This window comes from Nothobranchius furzeri, chromosome 19 (genome assembly GCF_043380555.1).
Source record: "Nothobranchius furzeri strain GRZ-AD chromosome 19, NfurGRZ-RIMD1, whole genome shotgun sequence".
NCBI lineage: Eukaryota > Metazoa > Chordata > Actinopteri > Cyprinodontiformes > Nothobranchiidae > Nothobranchius > Nothobranchius furzeri.
Genome location: NC_091759.1, coordinates 8,413,202 through 8,432,003, shown reverse-complemented (window position 1 = coordinate 8,432,003; position 18,802 = coordinate 8,413,202). Strand labels below are relative to the sequence as shown.

General features: G+C 45.7%; 1 protein-coding gene across 5 annotated transcripts; it reads left to right on the top strand.

Moving 5' to 3' along the window:
* Positions 1–943: 943 nt before the first annotated feature.
* Positions 944–17,811, top strand: prrc2a (proline-rich coiled-coil 2A). 5 transcript variants are annotated; one of them, XM_070547600.1, is made up of 17 exons: positions 944–1,078; positions 8,982–9,133; positions 9,734–9,911; positions 9,999–10,095; positions 10,172–10,253; positions 10,329–10,472; positions 10,558–10,799; positions 10,893–10,981; positions 11,141–11,274; positions 11,550–11,652; positions 11,793–11,982; positions 12,496–12,588; positions 12,818–13,352; positions 13,456–13,703; positions 13,831–14,116; positions 14,189–14,411; positions 14,590–17,811. In XM_070547600.1, exons 2-17 carry the CDS (start codon positions 9,019–9,021, stop codon positions 17,615–17,617), a joined length of 5,787 nt encoding a protein of 1,928 aa, XP_070403701.1. In that variant the 5' UTR covers positions 944–1,078; positions 8,982–9,018; the 3' UTR covers positions 17,618–17,811. The 5 variants fall into 5 exon arrangements, with proteins under 5 accessions (XP_070403701.1, XP_015828947.3, XP_070403703.1 ...); XM_015973461.3 differs by having other exon boundaries at positions 11,550–11,664; XM_015973460.3 differs by having other exon boundaries at positions 1,027–1,215; positions 11,550–11,664.
* The last annotated feature ends 991 nt before the right edge of the window (positions 17,812–18,802 follow it).

Sequence of the window (18,802 nt, the reverse complement as noted above, 5' to 3'; positions counted from 1 at the left end):
ACACAACCATAACATGAGAACATTAAAACCAGATTACTCGGGTTTTCCCTTAGTTCTAGAGAAAAGCTTCAGACCGGCCACCTGAAGCAAAATCCTCTTTAACCCCTAAAGCTTTTGACACGTCGTCAAAACCTTTTTGCACCTGCGAAGCTGATAAAGCAAACAGTTCCTGCAGAACGAGCTGATTATGTTTAGACTCCTTAAGAGTCCACCAGAGACGCGCGGTTCCATCCATCTATCGTGACCCAAGACATCTCTGGACTGAAGGGTCAGTGCCACGGTATTCTACAGCCCTCCGATGCCAGAGTCTATATATATATATATATATATATATATATATATATATATATATATATATATATATATATATATATATATATATTGAACTCTTAAAGCACTCAATTTACCAAACCCTACATAATCTAATTTCAGATGAGATTTGAGAGAATGCTAGTCTAGATTTGACTAGTCACATTTTTAAGGATTGCATGTTTTTTTTTAAATGAATAAATCGAACATGTTCCGTGGTTAAAGTGACTTATTCTTATGACGGATTTTCACCCCAATGATAATTTTAGATGGTTGGAGACAAATTTCTTTTTACACACAATAAAACATTTCAATGACGTTTGTGTGGTCTTTGAGTTAACGTTTGAGGAGATTAATAAAAAAAAAAGTGTGACGTAGTATTGTCTAGGCCTGCTTTTTCTAGTGAGAATTTGGAAACTAAAAATAAACACATATTTAGAATGCAATACTAGAGTTATGTAATAAAAACCAACCCTGGATCACAACTTTGTTTTACAAAAAGGATCAATCACAGTCCATATAAATTACGAAATATAAAGCTGTGTTCAGGTATTCAATTTTATTTTATTTTATTTTAAAAAATAAGTTAAAGTGGCGTTTTTAAAAATATAACAGTCGAATGAGTGTTTTCTGAAGAGGTCCCAAACGGCTCCCATCTCACCCAAGTCCTCAGTAGCCGATGGCGGCTCTATAGGAGACGGATTGAGTCCAGCACAACTATTTTCTTTTGTCATTTTTAATCTTTTTTGGGGCCACAAAAGGAGTGCAAGTAAGCCGAATACATTCTTTCTGTACACGGTGTCGCTCCGTTAAAGTTAGCGCAGGTTATAGCAAGGACCTGCGTGTGTGTACCTTTGCTAAGCTCATTCTGCGATACAACGTCGAGACAAGTCGGGACAAGACCAGGTCAGTGGCTCGAGAATTTACCGTTATTTATATGCAAACCTTGTACCTAACGGGAATATATACGTATTATCCTCGAACGACAGGCATTGTATTGTATTGTGTGTGGAGACGTTTTAGTTATTTTCTAAAGGGATGTATCGGTTGTTGTTGTTAGCCAACGTTGTGGTCAACTAGCCTGTTAGCTTAGCCTGTCTTGGAGTTGTGTTGGAATCTATTCTGTTAAATTCTATTTGTTATATTTTGTGAATAAACACACGTTAGTATGCACTGTTGCACCTATGTCTGTGTTCTTGCTTTTGAGTTCGCAAATAACCTTCGATATTTTCGAACAAACACTACCCATCATATGTTAGCGTTTAGCTGAATCTGAAGCTAGTATTAGCCTCGGCTAGGAAACTGGGTCTGCTCCATTTAAACATCAGGGCACCGAGTACGGCAACTTTTCCTGCCTTTTCCATCGCTGCTCTGACGGATCATGCGCCGTAAAAATCAGCGAGGAGCAAACCCCTTGTCAGAATAACTGCTAAACTGTTAAATAGATACGTTGTATCACGCCATTTTAAACATAATTAAACTCGACTGGCTTTTATTTAAACACGTTGTGAGTGAAACGCAGTTTGTTGAGCTTTACTTCTTACTTGTCTAAATGTTAAGGGCTCATAGGCCTCTTATTCCAGCGCCATTTTGTTTTGTTCTTTTAATAAAAACCGTTTAATTTTGCTTCACCCCGACCCTGTTTGCTGGCTAGAAGTGAGAGACGTTGTTTGATGAAGCTGCGTTAGCTCTGCTTGAACGAAAACTCGCAGATTTGTGGAGCAGTCGGCTAAATGTGAGCTCAAGGTGTTGGAAAATGTATTATGAAACAGCGCAGTCCCCCTCCCAACGAGAGCACCGAGGCCCTATGCTTCCCCAGATAACCTCATTCTGCTCCACCGGACGTTTTTAATAACCTCTCCTAATGGCTTATCATAAAACACATCGAATGCCATTAGAAGTGTGTTATCTACAATCAGATTTGTTCCAGTTATCAGTGTTATTGGTGCTTTTTGTGAGGCCTCCTGGTGGAGTGTTACTACAGTGTTGTCCCTGGTAATCCCTGCACAACACGCAGTCCAACAGCCATCCCACGACCTAATTTCCTAATCTCTGGGTTATCGAGGCTACATGCAGTGCTGCTGCTCCATAATCACTATGATTAACCACTACTTTCGTGTTCTTTATGCAGTGACTTGAGTAAATTCAGGCTTTCTGCATTCTATCAGTATTGGTTCGCTGGAGAAAGTAGTTTGCATCACATTTGTCTTAGATTAGTGAGGTTCCCACAGTCTTAGAAAGCATGCACCCAAATTTAATCTAGTTTTAAAATGTACCAAATAAATGCAGTCTAGGGGTATACTGATCTGTTGGGCCAATTTATACCGTTTTTTTTATACATCAGCCGAAATTTGGCCTTTGTACAGCTGGATTTAAAGTCAGGCACATTCTCAGGCAGCCTGGTACTTTTGCAGAATTCAATCTAAATGTCAGTAATAACATCTGCATTAGAAACATCAGACAGGAAGTCAATCACAAAAGCAGTGTAAAGCATCCAGAAACTTTCAAAAGAAACTTTACATTCAGGTTAACGTACGCTATTTCCTGTTAAAAGCCTGTAGCCGATGTACACAGAATAGAAAATAAACCACGTACCTTTTTGAAAACATGCAACGGACTTTCTCCTTGCTTACAGTGAGGAACATAAGTATTTGAACACCTTGCAATTTTACAAGTTCTCCCACTTAGAAATCATGGAGGGGTCTGAAATTCACATTGTAGGCGCATTCCCACTGTGAGAGACAGAATGTTAAAAAAAAATAAATCAGGAAATCACATTGTATGATTTGTAAAGAATTTATGTTTTGCACTGCTGGGCATACGTATTTGAACACCTGGCAATCAGCAAGAATTCTGGCTCTCAAAGACCTGTTATTCTGCCTTTAAGAAGTCCACCTGTACTCCACTTTGTAGTCTTAATTATTAGCACCTGTCTGAGCTCTTTAAAGACACCTATCCACCCCACGGTCAGTCAGACTCCAACTACTACCATGGACAAGACCAAAGAGCTGTCAAAAGAAACCAGAGACAAAATTGTGAACCTCCTCAAGACTGGAAAGGGCTACGGGGAAATTGCCAAGCAGCTTAGTGAAAATAGATCAACTGTTGGAGCAATTGTCAGAAAATGGAAGAGGCAAAAGAAGACTGTCAGTCTCCCTCGGACTGGGGCTCCATGCAAGATCTCATCTCGTGGGGTATCACTGATGATAAGAAAGGTGAGGAGTCAGCCCAGAACTACATGGGAGGAGCTGGTCAATGACTTGAAGAGAGCTGGGACCACAGTTTCAAAGGTCACTGTTGGTAGAACACTATGCCGTCATAGTTTCAAATCACGCATTGCACGAAAGGTTCCCCTGCTCAAGTCATCACATGTCCAGGCCCATCTGCAGTTTACCATTGACCATCTGGATGATCCAGAGGAGGCATGTGAGAAAGTCATGTTGTCAGATGAGAGACCCTATTAGAACTTTTTGGTCTAAACTTCACTTGCCGTGTTTCGAGGAAAAATAAGGAGGAGTTGCATCCAAAGAACACCTTCCCTACTGTGAAGCATGGGGGTGGAAACATCATGATTTGGGGGTGCTTTTCTGCGAAGGGGACAGGACAACTGCACTGTATTAAGGAGAGGATGAATGGGGCCATGTATTGTGACATTTTGAGCAACAACCTCCTTCCCTCAGTCAGAGCATTGAAGATGGGTCATGGCTTGGTCTTCCAACATGACAATGACCAGGATAACCAAGGAGTGGCTCCTTAAGAAGCATATCAAGGTTCTGGAGTGGCCTAGCCAGTCTCCAGACCTAAATCCAATCGAAAATCTTTGGAGGGAGCTGAAACTCCGTGTTTCTCAGCACCAGCCCCAGAACATGACAGATCTAGAGAAGATCTGTGCAGAGGAGTGGGCCAAAATCTATGTTGCAGTATGTGCAAACCTGGTCAAGAACTACAGGAAACGTTTGATCTCTGTAATTGCAAACAAATGCTTCTGTACCAAATATTAATACTGATTTTGTCAGGTGTTCAAATACTTGCAAAATGCAAAACAAATAAATTCTTTACAAATCATACAATGTGATTTCCTGATATATATTTTTTTGCATTCCGTCTCTCACAGTGGGAATGCGCCTACAATGTGAATTTCAGACCCCTCCGTGATTTCTAAGTGGGAGAACTTGCAAAATCGCAAGGTGTTCAAATACTTATGTTCCTCACTGTATTAGTGTGTGTGGACTTCTGAAATCACACGTGGTGTTGCAATTCTCCCTTGATTTAGTGACCTCACGAGAGATCTATTTTTCATCTATAGAGCTACGGGAGTTGACGTCACTTCTCCCGGCATGCAACAGTTCAAATTGAAACGGCGCCATCTTGGCAGGCAGAAGCCCGCAGCTAGGCTATTTGTTATTGTCAGAAAACTCAATCAGACGGGAAATATGGTAGATTCCTGTTGTGCCCCAGGATGCCAGAACAGACGCAGACGAGAAAAGGGAAGAGCCTTCTACAGGATTCCCCAAGATCCGGAACGCCGCAAACGTTGGATCATTGCAATAAAACGCGCTAGTGACCGGGCTAAAATGAAGTTGTAGGATCCCGAGAGTAAAGGTTTTTGCTTATGCAGCGACCGCTTCATATCAGGTACTTAAATCAACGTTTCCTCAACTGTGTATGGTGTTTATTTTAAATGCTTTTATTACGATTCTTAGTGGGCTTCCTAAACTCATTTTGGCGTGGCTTTTTCTGTCTTATTACTCATAGCAACAAGTAAACATCACGTAAAACGTTGCCTCGGGATTTCTGCGTGCTGCCGTTTCCGTGTTTTATGATCACAGCAATTAACCGGCTAAGCTGGATTTAATTTTTAAGCAATGGTTGATCAATTGTCAGATCACACATAAAAAGCACTTTGGATTGCTATTATCTGTCTCGCCGAGACAGATCCTGAGACGCTCCTGCCTGACATATTTTATTCACGGAAAAAAATCAAACTAGTGATTTCTCTTGGTGTTCAGTTTATACATTCAAACAGCACAGCACTCTATTTAAACTTCTTACATGCAAATCTATGTTATTTGTGTTTTTGTTTAATTAGTTTTATAAATGATAAATGTCAGGGCATCTCAAATCCGGTAAGAGGTCTGCTCCGACAGCTTCTGGCATTTTTAAAAAGTATCCCAGGGGCACGGAAAGGGTCGGAGATGTTTAGTCTATTTAATTTCTGACTATATAAAACTATTTTCTTCGGTTTTAAAGTGTGAAGTAAACTCCCGACGGAGTAAAATCCAAGTCGATCCCGTTCATTTTGTTTACCGTTGTTGCCTGCCAACATGACGTCCAGAGCTCTACTGTGTCATTAAACACAAGATAAAAGTTAACATGATGCTGCACTCAAATGCTTTCCACATTTAATAACTTTTTATACAGTGTGTCTGTATTTAATATCAGAAACTGAGAAATCTCCACACTGCTTTTGTGTTTTTTTTTGTTTATATTCCTGAAGTTCCTTAAGGGCTGCATGGTGGCGCAGTGGTTAGCACTGTTGCCTCGCAACACGAAGGTCGCAGGTTCGAAACTCGGCTGCGGCCTTTCTGCGTGGAGTTGCGTGTTCTCCCCATGTATGCGTGGGTTTCCTCCGGGTACTCCGGTTTCCCCCACAGATCACAACATGCCCTATAGGTAAAAAAAAAACAAAAAATAAACTGTAAGTCGCTTTGGGTAAAAGCGTCTGCTAAGCACATAAACATAAACATAAGTTTGATTTAAAGAGCAAGTCACCCCGAATCAACTTTTTTTTTTTTGCTGCTGAACTATATAAATGAGTGTCTAATCATGCTGTAGACACGTGTAGTCAATAATTTGGCACTTTAGTGCATCTTAGTTCAAATTTAAATATTCTTCCTAAAACTGTCAGTGTTGCGCAGTCGTCAGGTAAAAACTCTGCACTACATTTGAATTTAAATCTGCCACCGCTATTAGCTAAGAGGTGCACAATGACGTTAGCTGGTATTATTGTGAGCCTGTGTTAGGGCTGGGCGATATGACGATTTTAGACCGTTTTACGATCTACACATCTGATGGGCTGTCATTTTTGAGAGTCCTTTTTATCACGATTCACAGCTCTGCTGTTGAATTTCTGCCTCTGAATGAAAAGGGAACTTACCTCAGGCGAATGACACGCCTTTGTTTGACCCTTAACCAATCAGAATGAGTCATAGTAATATATTAGTGCCCCGCTTGTTTTCACCTGTGTGTGAACAAACATGGCTTCGGCTGCGGCTGAGAGCGTCAACGAGGTTTTCGTTCCGAAGAGGAACGCAGGGTTTCCTTAGCGCGCAGCGCTAACAACTTAGTGACGTGACATGTCTCGGAGAAAGCGTAAAAACTCGTTGGACGCTTCTTCTGAAGCAGGAAAATAACACCTCTTCTTAAGCAGAGCACGACGTCGCCTCGGCTCGTTCACCCTCTGCCGAGCCGGACTGAGCTCGGTCACTGGGTCGTTGGAGCTGCCCCGTGACTGCCTGATGGAAAACCAGCGGGTTTCATTAGACTCGTAAAGTTTCTTGTTTTTGCTGGGGACCCCCTGTATTTTACCGCTCCCTCCTGCAGTCTTCCCCTATTAACATTTAAAATTATTCTGTAAATTCCGTGTATCAATAAAAAAATCTCTGCCTCTGCCAGCTGCAGTAAATGTAGTCTCCAAATAATAAATTTCCAAATAATTCATCTGTGTATCTCCTTTGATCCGCATTAGTGATGTTTTCAGCACCAGAACAGTGAAGCAAAGAAAGATTCCTGAGTTTGTTAGTAATTTTATTTATTAGGTGCATCTAACCTGTTCTATTTTTCTCTGAAATGAGATCAAATCAGTGCTTCTATGGGTTGTCTCCAATCTGCACTGGAAAATTTTACTTTATTTAGAGACTTGTTGCAGAAAATATTCAGAATGCGCAGTTATTTGCTACCACAAGCGATCTCTGGTCCAGCCGCAATCAGAGCCGTATTTGAGCTTAACTATCCACTACATGAGCAACTGGGAGCCACATAGTATTTTGAACAAGTTAATGTTTGCACAATACGTTTGCAATTGACGTGTTTGCACTTTAAATATGTTTACGATTTTAATTTATGTTAAGTTACTTGAAAAACGAGAAAAACTGATTTTTGTAATTGTTTCAGGGCTTTTATCATCTCTGGTGTGAGTTTAATATATAAGTGTGTTAGCACTGTGTTGATTATCCCTAATATGAATAAATGTTTATTTATTCAATGTTTCTCTTCTTTAATACGCAATTGAAGTTATGCTATTCATGGATAAAAAAAATCGTGATAAAATCGAAATCGTGATAAAATATTGGAAAAATCGTGATATTCTATTTTTGCCATATCGCCCAGCCCTAGCCTGTGTGTGTGTATTTGTTAGCGGCTCTGCCCTCTCAGTCTGCCAGGGAACAGCATTTGTTGCATTTTTAAAACATGAAGTGGGAGTAGAGTAAGTTTCTTGTAGGGGGTGACTTGCTCTTTAAGTGTTGCATGAACATAACACACACGATGTTATGTCACTGTTTAAATGTATAACTGGAGTTTTATTAATTGATTAAACAGCTAAATGTATTGTTAATAATGGTAAACTAATAAAAACAGCTTCAGGTGTTTTGGTTTAGTTGTGATTATGGTCCTATAATGAATCATTTGGATGGGTTTTCTGTATGTTACTGTAGTGAATGAATGTACCTTATTCATCATGGCGGTAGTATCTGTTCTGGCTATTTTAAACGAGTCGGGTTAAGTTGGGTCAACAGCTGAACTAGAGACAATCATGCAAAAGCCTGCAGATGCCAGTGCCTTGTGTTTTATTGATGCTCTATAGAATTTGTTTAGGTTAAGGGTTGCCATGGTGCTGAACCTTTTATAGAGGTAAGGCGTGGATGGAAATAATTTGTATTGTGTTGCCACAGAAACCGTGATTTGGCTTTTTGTTTTCTTCAATGCAGCATTTCCAAGTGAGGAGCACTGCACTCATGGTGTAGTTTTGATGTTAGTGCGGTGCTAAAGTCTGACCTATAGTTTAGGAATAAGTTTGGATCAGGTCAAAGTTTTGTGTAAAACAAGAAGAATGAAGTTATTTAGCTTATTTATGTAGGAGGATGCGAACAGACAGTATTTTTGAAATACGACTGTGTTTTAAAACAAACTATCACAGCTATATTTATTCACCATGGTATGTTTTACTACATCAGAAAGGTAGTGTTTTCTCTGACTGTGTAACCAAAAATTTTTCGATAATATAATTAGAGATGATGACATAGCAACAAGAGTCAACTCAAGGCGATTTACAAAGAAAACATTCCAGTTGAAGCTACGCATCAGTACACCGAGTTCAGGTCATTATTCCAATTAGTTGAAAGTTTCGTATGTAAGTAAACCCAGCAGATTGCATCGAGTCACTGACGTCTCAGAGACTTTAAAGCAATCCCCGTACTAACCAAGTATGTAGCGACAGTGGAGAGGAAAACTGAAACGCGTCCTGTGTGATGCTTTTATTTTAAACTGACTGTCCAGCTGCAGCCGCATCTGCATTTTGGTTTGTTCTGTTATTTTCAGAGCTTGAGCACTTTAACTCTTCTGAGCATCTCTGGCATCAGATCTCTCTGTGTCTCTTTCTCGTCCTCCCGCAGTCTCAGGGCTCACCATACTCGATGAGCGGACAGCGCAATGTCAGAGCGCTCTGGGCAAACTGCAAAGGGGAAGGAAGGCAAAACCAAGTATGCGTCCCTCAACTTGTTTGATACATACAAAGGAAAGAGCCTTGAAACACAAAAGCCTGTTGGTGAGTATTCTGGCTGTCGGAGTCCAATGTCTTTACATCAACTTGTGCTTTGAGAGACGTTTACCGTCACACCAAGTCTGAGTAAAACACACACAGAGTATTTTATATGGATGTGTCGGGAGAAGAGACGTGCAGGTGGCGGACTGAGTCCTGAGCTTCATCGTGTCAGCTAAGCCTCGGAGCCTCTCAGCCTGATCTGTGTCAGAGGCTTACTTGTGAATACTGTTTGACTTGTGTGCCGAGTCCCTGCATTATGTTTTATTCAGCAGCTCTTCACGAGAACCCAGCAGCTGTTCCCATTCCCAGACAAACGCACACAAAGTTCACTCATTGCTGTGGTTCCTCAACATCACCTTTAAGATTCAGTGTTTAAAAATGTAAATTTGCTTTTATTTATGAATGTTTTTAGAATTTTTTTAGACTAATCTCTCAAGCTGGTAATCTAAGGCCTCCTCCTCATCTGATTTGCATATTCAGTTAAGCAAGCAGCAAACACGATCCCCGTCATCGTTCTTGTCCCCAGACCCGGTAGATTTTGGAGGTGTTTGTTTTCAGTGATCCATCTTGTGCTAATGAGCTCCTCTCTTGTGCCCACATCAGTTCCCCCCCGCCATGGCCTGCAATCTCTTGGTAAAGTTGCCTCCGCGCGGCGCATGCCACCCCCTGCCAACCTGCCCAGTCTGAAGGCAGAGAACAAAGGTAACGATCCCAACGTCTCGCTTGTTCCCAAAGACGGCACAGGATGGGCAAGCAAACAGGAACCAGCAGACCCAAAGAGGTAATGGGGGAAGGTGGGCTTCTTTAGAAATGTGGGTGTAAGAAGTGACTTTGTGATTCTCTGGTTTGTATATATTTTTTGTCTCAGTACCGATGCATTGTCAGCACCGCAGCCGGAATCGCAGCAGCCTGTGGCTTCACAGATTCCTGCACCGACCTGCCCGAGAACCCCACCAACTTCAGAGGTACGACAAACTCCCATTTGGAACAAAGAAAGATTTTCTAATGGAGTTAAAGCTGGTCTGTGTTTCCCCCCCTCAGGCTCCGGCCCCAACTTCAGCCCAGGCCGTAGGGGTAAGGTCCTGGGCACAGACCAGCGTTACACATGGAACACAAGGGGATGGTCAGTCTAATGTTGTTTGTACGCTCTTTCGGCTAAACGGTTTGTCGATTGTTAATTAAAATGTTTTAATTGCAGGTGGAAGGGGATCAAACCTACCGTCGCCGTTCTCTCGCGAGGAATTTCCCACGCTGCAGTCGGCTGGCGACCAGGACAAAGCTGGCAGAGAACAGGCCACTGCAGATCAGTGGTATGGGCCCGGACCAAGCCTCCGCCCCCAGAGTGAGTGCTTCTTGAGCTGAGATGTCTCATGATTCTTCTCCTGCTTGTGTCTTTATCTGCCGTTATCTTTGTTTTCTATCCTTAGACGTAACAAGTTGGCGGGATGGTGGGGGCCGAGCCCTGGCACCCACCCTGCCTGGGGAGGGGGCTGTGGAGGTGGGGACAGGTGGAGCTCTGGTGATGGATGGGGCAGCTGTGATCCCCCCTCCAAACTCCCAGATCCAAGGACCACCTAGAAATCCTCCTGCAGGCAGCCCCGCCCTGCCCCTGCCCCAGCCCCCTGTGGGGCCCGGGTTTCCTCCATATCGAGGGATCATGCCTCCATTTGTAAGTTTCCTCTCTTTTTGGGGGGCTAAAAAACTTTCTGTATTGATTGAGTGTTTTTATTGTCGTTTTTATTTATTTATTTTATTTCTCTAGATGTATCCTCCCTACCTGCCTTTCCCAGGCCCCTATGGCCTTCAAGGGCCCTACAGGTTCCCTCAACCTGGGGAGGGGCAAGCTCCAAGGTAGGTTTATTTCTAAAATCACTTTTTGTGTATCTTATCTCATCAGGAGGACAGAAGACATTGTCTGAATCACAGCGTGTCTTTTCTTATGAATAACTCAGCTTTTTGTTTATGGAATTTTTAAATTATTTATTATGATTTTTTTCAACTTTCTTTCAGGTTCTCGCGAGGGCAGAGTGGTCCTAACCCCCGCGATTCAGGTGGAGAAGCGGTGAAACGACCCTCCATCCTGAAGCAGGATGACCTGAAAGAACTGGATGAGCTGGATCATGATGGAGACGATGGCTGGGCAGGTACAGAGACACAGCCGTTTACCACGAGCTCCCCTTAGTCAAACGTGTTGTTGATTCTCCTAAAGCAGAATGTTAAATGAAAATCATTTCATTAAAACTTGCTAATGCTGAAGCATCTCACTTCCTGTCGGGCTTTTAACTTCATGACAATCCTCGTACGGCTTGCAGAGAAAAATAGACTCCACATGCAAACTTTCCGGAGCTCAGCAGCCGGTGTGAATGCTCTGATACATGCTGTAGATGCTTGGCACAAACTCAACTCTGTCTTTCTGAAGGAGCTCATGAGGAGATTGACTACTCTGCCAAGCTGAAGTTCAGTGATGACGAAGGAGAGGAAGGAGGAGACGAGGAGAAAGCTGAGAGCAAGAAGGACTCCCAGTATGGAAACAAGTAAATTAGTCTTTCATTAACTTAATAGTAAAGTAGTGTTATTAACACAGATTCTGAAACCCGGATTTTTGATCTGTGGTTAAGTTTGTTTTTCAAAAAAAACAAAACATTTTTTATCTCATCCTCAGTGATCATCAGAGATCTCAAGATGCTTCCACTGCAGCCTCTCACCCTCGAGCTTCAGACAGCGGCGGAGAAAATCGTCAAACCCCTCCCGCTAACGCTGACGGCGTCCCTCACCCCCCCTCCAGCAAGCCAGGATGGGCCGAGGAGGGAGGCAGCGGCTGGGGAAACCAGGGAGTGCTGCCCAACTACCAGGTAGGCTGTGATGATGTTCAGAGTTCATCAAACAAAAATGTTTTTTATTATCGGGACGGTTTTATCCTCAACACTGCAGCAGGTCTTGTAATATAGACACACTCTAAATATGTTTAAATGATTAAAATAAACTCTTTACTCATATTTCATCTATTATTAGTGGGGGGATTAGGGCTAAGAAATATTTGATTACATTTATTGTTCTCAGCATATTTTTTAAATGTTATTTGTATTAATCTGCACAAAGTTACATTTATGAACAGAACGTATGTTATTAATTAAATCAGAAATTCTCTTTTAGAAAAAGAAACTTTCTTTATTTGTAGGAGGCAGTTGTCATGAATCACGTTAAACACTAAATATTGTGAGTTGAGGTGTCATCAGTAGACCCGATCTCCATAGTGACCGTTTCAGAGCTCCATTTTTATCCCTGAGGTTGGATATTTGTGTGCAGGTGCATATTTATGTATATTTACTGGTGGATCATGGCTAACCGTGTCTGCCTGCATACAGGGGCGCAGGCCTGGATTGGGTGGTCCCCGGGAGCAGCCCTCCCCCCCACCTGGGCCCCTCCTCGGACAGGGGCCCTACTCCTTTTACCGACAGGTAGTCGTCCAAATCGGGCCTTGTAGAAAACTCATTTTGATCACGAGTCCATCCCCCGCTCATGGATTTTATCGTCATCTTTAGTTTTCGGTTCGCTTTTTTTCTTCCTGAGTTTTATTATCATTAAAAAGAATCATTCATAAACTTTGTTTTCAGACATTACGGCTTTGTCATCTACACAGTTTAAAAGAGCCTTTTGGTGAACCTTTATTGCTCTGCAACACTTTAGGAACGGCCACACAACCAGAGCCCGTCTCTTGGGCCAGGGAAACCGGCTCCTGCCCAGCATCCGCCCGCAGCCGGAGCTCCGACCTCTGCCCCCAAGCCTGGCCTGCAAGCCCATGTGGCCCAGGGGGAAGATGAAGATGAGACCTGGCGTCAGCGAAGGAAACAGTCGTCTACGGAGATATCTGCTGCTGTTGAGCGAGCTCGTCGTCGTCGTGAGGAAGAGGAACGCAGGATGGAGGAGGAGAGACGAGCGGCCTGTGCTGAAAAGCTAAAGAGGCTGGATGAGAAGCAGCACGGCAGCAGCACGGGAGCTGGGGGCAGCAGCAAGAGCCCCAGCCTTGATGGAAACTCCACAGCTGCTAAAGCTGGGAGTCCAAGTCCATCCATTTCAGCATCCTCCCCTAATGTCAGCCAGCCCCCCTCTCCGTGTGTAGATACAGAAGAGCCTCCAGTGCTGGTGGTGCAGCCAGGGCCCGGTCCTGGAGCAACTGATCGTCGACGAGCTAGCAGCAACAGCAGCTACGACTCCAGCGCTGGTGAGTTTCACGTGATGGGAGACGGCAACAGTCTCATCTTTTCCTGTTTTTACTCTTTGATGTAACCAGTTTGTCTAATTTTTAAACGTTTTTATTGGATCAGATGTCCAGCCGTGTTCCCAGCCGGCTGTCCCTCAGCCACAGCAGCCCACGCTGGACGTCCCTGTATCAGTGGAGAGTAAAGAGGAGACTGTAAGCAGTCCTCACATTCGAGCAGGCGAAAGAGGAGTCGACTCGATCAAGGTCGAGAGTTCAGGTGGAGGAGCAGGTCGCCAAGCGGGAGGTCCTCCTGGCCAGGGTTACTCCAAGTACCAGAAGTCCCTACCGCCCCGCTTTCAGAGGCAGCAGCAGGTCAGTCCTGGCTGAGACTGTTCTCTCGTGGTTCTGATTTGATCCAACTGTCGTATCTTTCAAACAGAGCTAAACATATTTGTTTCTAGGGTTGTTTTATTGATCCATTTAACACCTCCTTCTTTAGGAGCAGCTTCTGAAGCAGCAGCAGTGGCAGCAGCAGCAGCACAGCCAAGCATCACAAAATCAACTGTCCCCCCAGCCTCAGGCCCCTTCACCAGGCTCTACAGCCCAGCCGGGCCCTGGGCCAAAGCAGGGTGGACCATTGTATCAACCTGGCAGCATGGTTCGACCTCCTCCTCTACCAATGAACTTTGACCCCCGGTGGGTGATGATGCCCTACATGGACCCTCGTATAATGCAGGGTCGCCCTCCACCTATGGACTACTATGCTGCTGGCGTGCACCCATCTGGTGAGTGAAGACAACCCTGTCTGTGCTTCTGTATATTTGACCTGTTTGTGACTGAATGGTTCCACCGTGCAGGGCTGATTGGTCGTGAACGATCTGACTCAGGGGGGTCCGGTTCAGAGCCTTTTGACAGACAGCAGCAGCATCCAGGGCACACTCATCGCGGGACCCCCCCAATGGATCCTAAGCTGGCTTGGGGGCCGGAGGTCTTCCCTGGGGGCGGAGAGAACCATGGTCTAACATCTCCTCTGAGGCAGAAGCAGGGCTTGGAGGATGATGACATGGGGAAGGGACCGAGGTATTCGATGTTTATATTAGTTTGTTAAAAACTCTGATTTAAGTTCAATTGTGTTGAGCAGTTTTTTTCCATATTATGTTGCTTCAGTTCATTAACCTGTGTAAAAAAAATTAAAGCCACATTTTGTTGATTTGTCGCAGCAACTTTTGGGTAAAGTTTACATTTCATGTTCCTTTAGGAGTGACACTCCTCCTCACCGCTTACGGGAGGGAGGTTTGGGACTGGTCCAGCAGCCCGGCTCCTCATCAGGACCCTCCAGTCAAACTCCTCCTCCTGTTGGCACGCAGGTGGGCGCCCAGGGAGGCAACCACCACCCTCATCACCTCATTAGTGGACGAGGTAACTACAGCAACTTCCCTGACCAGGGAACCAGGATGCCGCCCCATCAGCAGCAGCAGCAGAGGCCGGGTGATAGAGGAAACCAGCCTCATGGCTTCTCTCACCAGGATGAAGGCACTTCCCGAGGACCTCAGCAGGTTCAGATATGGGGAGCACAACATTCTCACTATGATCGTAACGGACGTGCAGATCTCCCAAATGTAGAGGGTAACTCTCACCTCCACCACCATCCTGGCCACCACCCTCAGCAGCCCCAGTTCCCTCTCAACTCCCATAAGCCAGAAAACAGCCGTGACAGGGTTGGTGAGGCTGCCACTAAGAAGGCTGACTCTTCTCCACCTCTCCACCAAGCTTCCCTGTCATCTTCCTGCTCTTCTTCCTCTTCCTCCACCAAGGAAGAGGGGAAATTGGTACATCATCATCCACCTCAGAGGGAGGCTGAACCTGGAGTCGGCCAGAGCCTTGGTGAAAGAGGCAGCAGTGGAAATGCCAGCAACAGTCATGTGAAGCTGGAGAAGACGGGACATACGTATGCGCCCCGTTCCTCCATCACCTCCAGCCCAACTCCTCCTCAACACGGTGGTCACAATCAGACACAGCAGCATCCCCACCACAAATCAAACCAAAGAGGAGGACGGGAGCACAAGACAGAGACCCAGTGGGGCCCACGGCCTGGAAGCAACAACATGGGCGGGGGAACCTCTCATGGAAGGAGGGCCAACAATGCAGGAGGTGGGAACCACTCTCGTGGAGGAGAGGACTCCAACAATACTCCAGCTGACCATAAAACCTCTAATCAGACAGGAGGAAGCAATGCAAACAAGAGGGCTGGTCCGATTAAAAAGCCAGTGCTAAAGGAAATAAAGAGGGAAGGAGGAGAAATGGATGGAGGGGAAAAACCAGGAGCGGGTTTTGGAAAAGATAAAGAACAAGATGGTCTCCAACCCTCCTCCATCAAGCAGGAAGTCTCTTCCAACTCCCAGAATACTTCAGCTCCATCTAAAGATGAAATGGCCCAAACAGCCAAACCGAGGAATGGAGGAAAAGAGCGGCCCTCCGGTAGAGGATCCAAGGATGTAGACACCCCGTCTTCGGGGTTTTCTGTATCCTCCTCCAGGAAGGACAGAGACCGCTCCTTTGAAAGAGGCAGCAACTCCCACCACCCTGGAGTTCCTCCCAAAGGGGGAAGAGCCGGTCGAGGGAGAGGAGGAGAATTCTACGGGCGTGGCCGTGGTTACCGTGGCACCTACACTGCCAGTGCTGGACCAACTGGGGGAGGACGAGGCAGAATGGGAGGTAGGAGTGGTCGGGACTACCGTTCGTCAGTTGGTGTTGGCCACCACCACCAGGAACCCAAGGGAGAGGGTCCTGGTGGTAGGCATGGTCAGGATAGATCCCAGCATAACCCTGCTAGGGCCAGGAACCACAGCGAGACTCGTAGTGAGGGCTCAGAGTATGAAGAGGTCCCCAAGAGACGGCGTGAGCGAGGCTCTGAGACCGGCAGTGAGAGCGGTGGGAGTGACCTCGGTCACTCGGACAAAGATGACAACCAAAAACCCAACAGCAAGAACTGTTCCCATAATGTAGGCGCCGCAGGAAACATCTCCTGTGCTCCACCTCGAGTTTCTCAGGCTCGTGTCTTCACCCCCAGAGGTGTACCCTCTAGGAGAGGCAGGGGTGGAGGAGGTGGTGGAGGAGGAGGAGGAGGAGGAAACATCTACAGGAATAGTGGCAGCATTGGAGGAACAGGTGGGGGACACCGGGTTGGACCTAGCTCAGGCCCCCATGGTGTATCTGCCAAATCGTTGGCCTCAGGACGAAAACAACCAAGTCATTCTTACACATCTGGACCCAAAGATTTGGGTCGAGGCGGAAATCCAGGAGAGAAAAAGGACAAGGTGTCTGATGGAGGTCAAACCCAAAACCAGGGGACCAACCCCCCGCCACCACCTGCACCTGCCACCACTCCTGCAACACTGAGCACCACTGAAAACGGAGGGGTGATGACTCAACAAGCTCCAGCCAACCCTGCACCAAACACTGGAGGACCCAACACCCCCCCACATCCTGCAAACCGAGGGCTCCCCCCTGGCGGGTTTGAAAGACCGCCTAGACGTCGGCGCCATGGGCGCTCTCAGCACCAGCAGGACAAGCCCCCCCGCTTCCGAAGGCTGAAAGAGCGAGAGAATGCCGCCCGCATCAACGGAGGAGTGGGGGTCATCGGGGGAGGAAGACCATTGTCTCCTTCTCTGAATTCTGTTCAGGACAGTAATGGCGCCCCTGCCCCTTCTCCCATCACAGGAAATGCCCCAATTGCCAACCACAGCGCCACAATAACTACCAACAGTAACAGTGGTGGGGGGCACCTAAACAATGCCAACAGCCACCACCATCACTACAACCAGGGCAGTGCTGGTTCGACCCACCCACACCCCCAACACAGTCATGGAGCGAAATCTCCAGACTTCACCAATCAGAACTCTGACCAGGCAAACGAGGAGTGGGAGACCGCCTCTGAGAGCAGCGACTTCACAGAGTTCAGAGATAGGGAGGGTGGAGGAGGAGGAGGTGGGAAGTCCTACACCTCTCACCATCACCACCACCACACGGGGAGAGGAGGGGGCAGCGGTGGAGGAGGAGGTCTGATTGATCGAGAAATTGCGGGAAAAGAGCCGTCTGCGAATAAAAGAAGCTTTTCGAGCCAGCGTCCTGGGATGGAGCGACAGAACCGGAGGGTCAACACCGGAGGAGGGGGAGGCAGAGGTCCTCGTGGCCCACCTGGTGGTGGCGCTGGTGGACCTGCAAATGGAGGAGGCAACCGGGGGGAGAAGCGCGGCAACTGGCCATCACCCAAGAACAGGAAGTGATGGGAGTAAAAAGAAATGACCTCACTTCCCATTAAACCCCGCCCAATTACGCCCTAATCCCTCAGATTATTCCACGGCTTCTTTAACACATTAGTGCGTTGTGTTGTATATCCAGATGGTATTTATATTCACCTGAGCTGCCCCACCTCGTTATTCTTTGCATTGTCCGCTATTGTAAATTTCTCTGGTCTCTCTTGCTCTGCTTTCGTTTGTGCATCTTTTAAAAAATACTCATAGCCCCTCCCCCCAGCTGAGTCCGACAGGCATGTGGTGGTGCTGTGAAATTGCACGTTGTGATAACCGAGGACTTTAACACACTTTCAATTCAAGCACAGAACCCACACCTCATAAACATGCAAAATGCTAAAATGGGATTAAATCAGGTAATCTGCTTGGATTGGGCTCACTTTTCTACAAACGCGTGTGTTTCTGCCACACTCCGGCCTTGGGTGACATTCAGCAGCACTTCCCTCACAAGCAGAAAGAGCGAAGCGTCATCTTTTAACAACTAAACTTTTCCTTTTTTTTTAACGCTTCTCTTTTTTATTTGCGATTTGAGTTTCAGCTCCTATCCCCAAATCTCCCCCAAACCCAAATCGGGTCACGTTGTTACCAACTCCTCCTCCCCGTTGGTCTTTAGTAACGTTTGTGTGGTCACCGTGAGAAGTACTGCTGCTCAGCACTCTCCTACACTTCCGTTACTTTTATCGTTAACATCTTTGCTGCTCGCTCAGGTGGACGGTGTGATTTTATTTGAGTTTCCCCAAATCGTTGACCTGCTCTGACATTTCGTTTAGGGTTTTGTAGAAAGGAAGGTATTTCTGGCCTCATCGTAGCATAATCCTTACCTGCAGAGTGCAGAAATCCCGAGGACTTGAGTTTTACTTCCTCCCTGAGTTTTGTTTACCCCTTACAGACTGTGTTGTTGGTGTGACGGCTGTTTTTTTTTGTACCCCTGTTTTTATGGGAATGTATTTGTTTTTCCTTCTTCCTCAAATTAAAGCGTCAGGAGGAAAAGGAATAATTCTTTAATAAAACGTGGCGATCAGGATCTAACGTTTAATTGTTTATGCTTCTGTAGATGATTGCATATGTTCTAATAAGCACTCCTTGTAGTATGAAAGCTTTCATGTTTTTCCTTTTGCGTTCTGGGGGCAGTTACACGTGCTGCAACACCATGCAGAG

What these genes read in the sequence shown, in the direction of transcription:
- prrc2a (XM_015973461.3), top strand. Translation starts at nt 9,019, where the DNA reads ATGTCAGAGCGCTCTGGGCAAACTGCAAAGGGGAAGGAAGGCAAAACC. An exon ending in ACATGGAACACAAGGGGATG is followed by an intron (nt 10,254 to 10,328) that starts GTCAGTCTAATG and finishes TTTTAATTGCAG; the next exon opens with GTGGAAGGGGATCAAACCTA. An exon ending in CCTACTCCTTTTACCGACAG is followed by an intron (nt 12,589 to 12,817) that starts GTAGTCGTCCAA and finishes GCAACACTTTAG; the next exon opens with GAACGGCCACACAACCAGAG.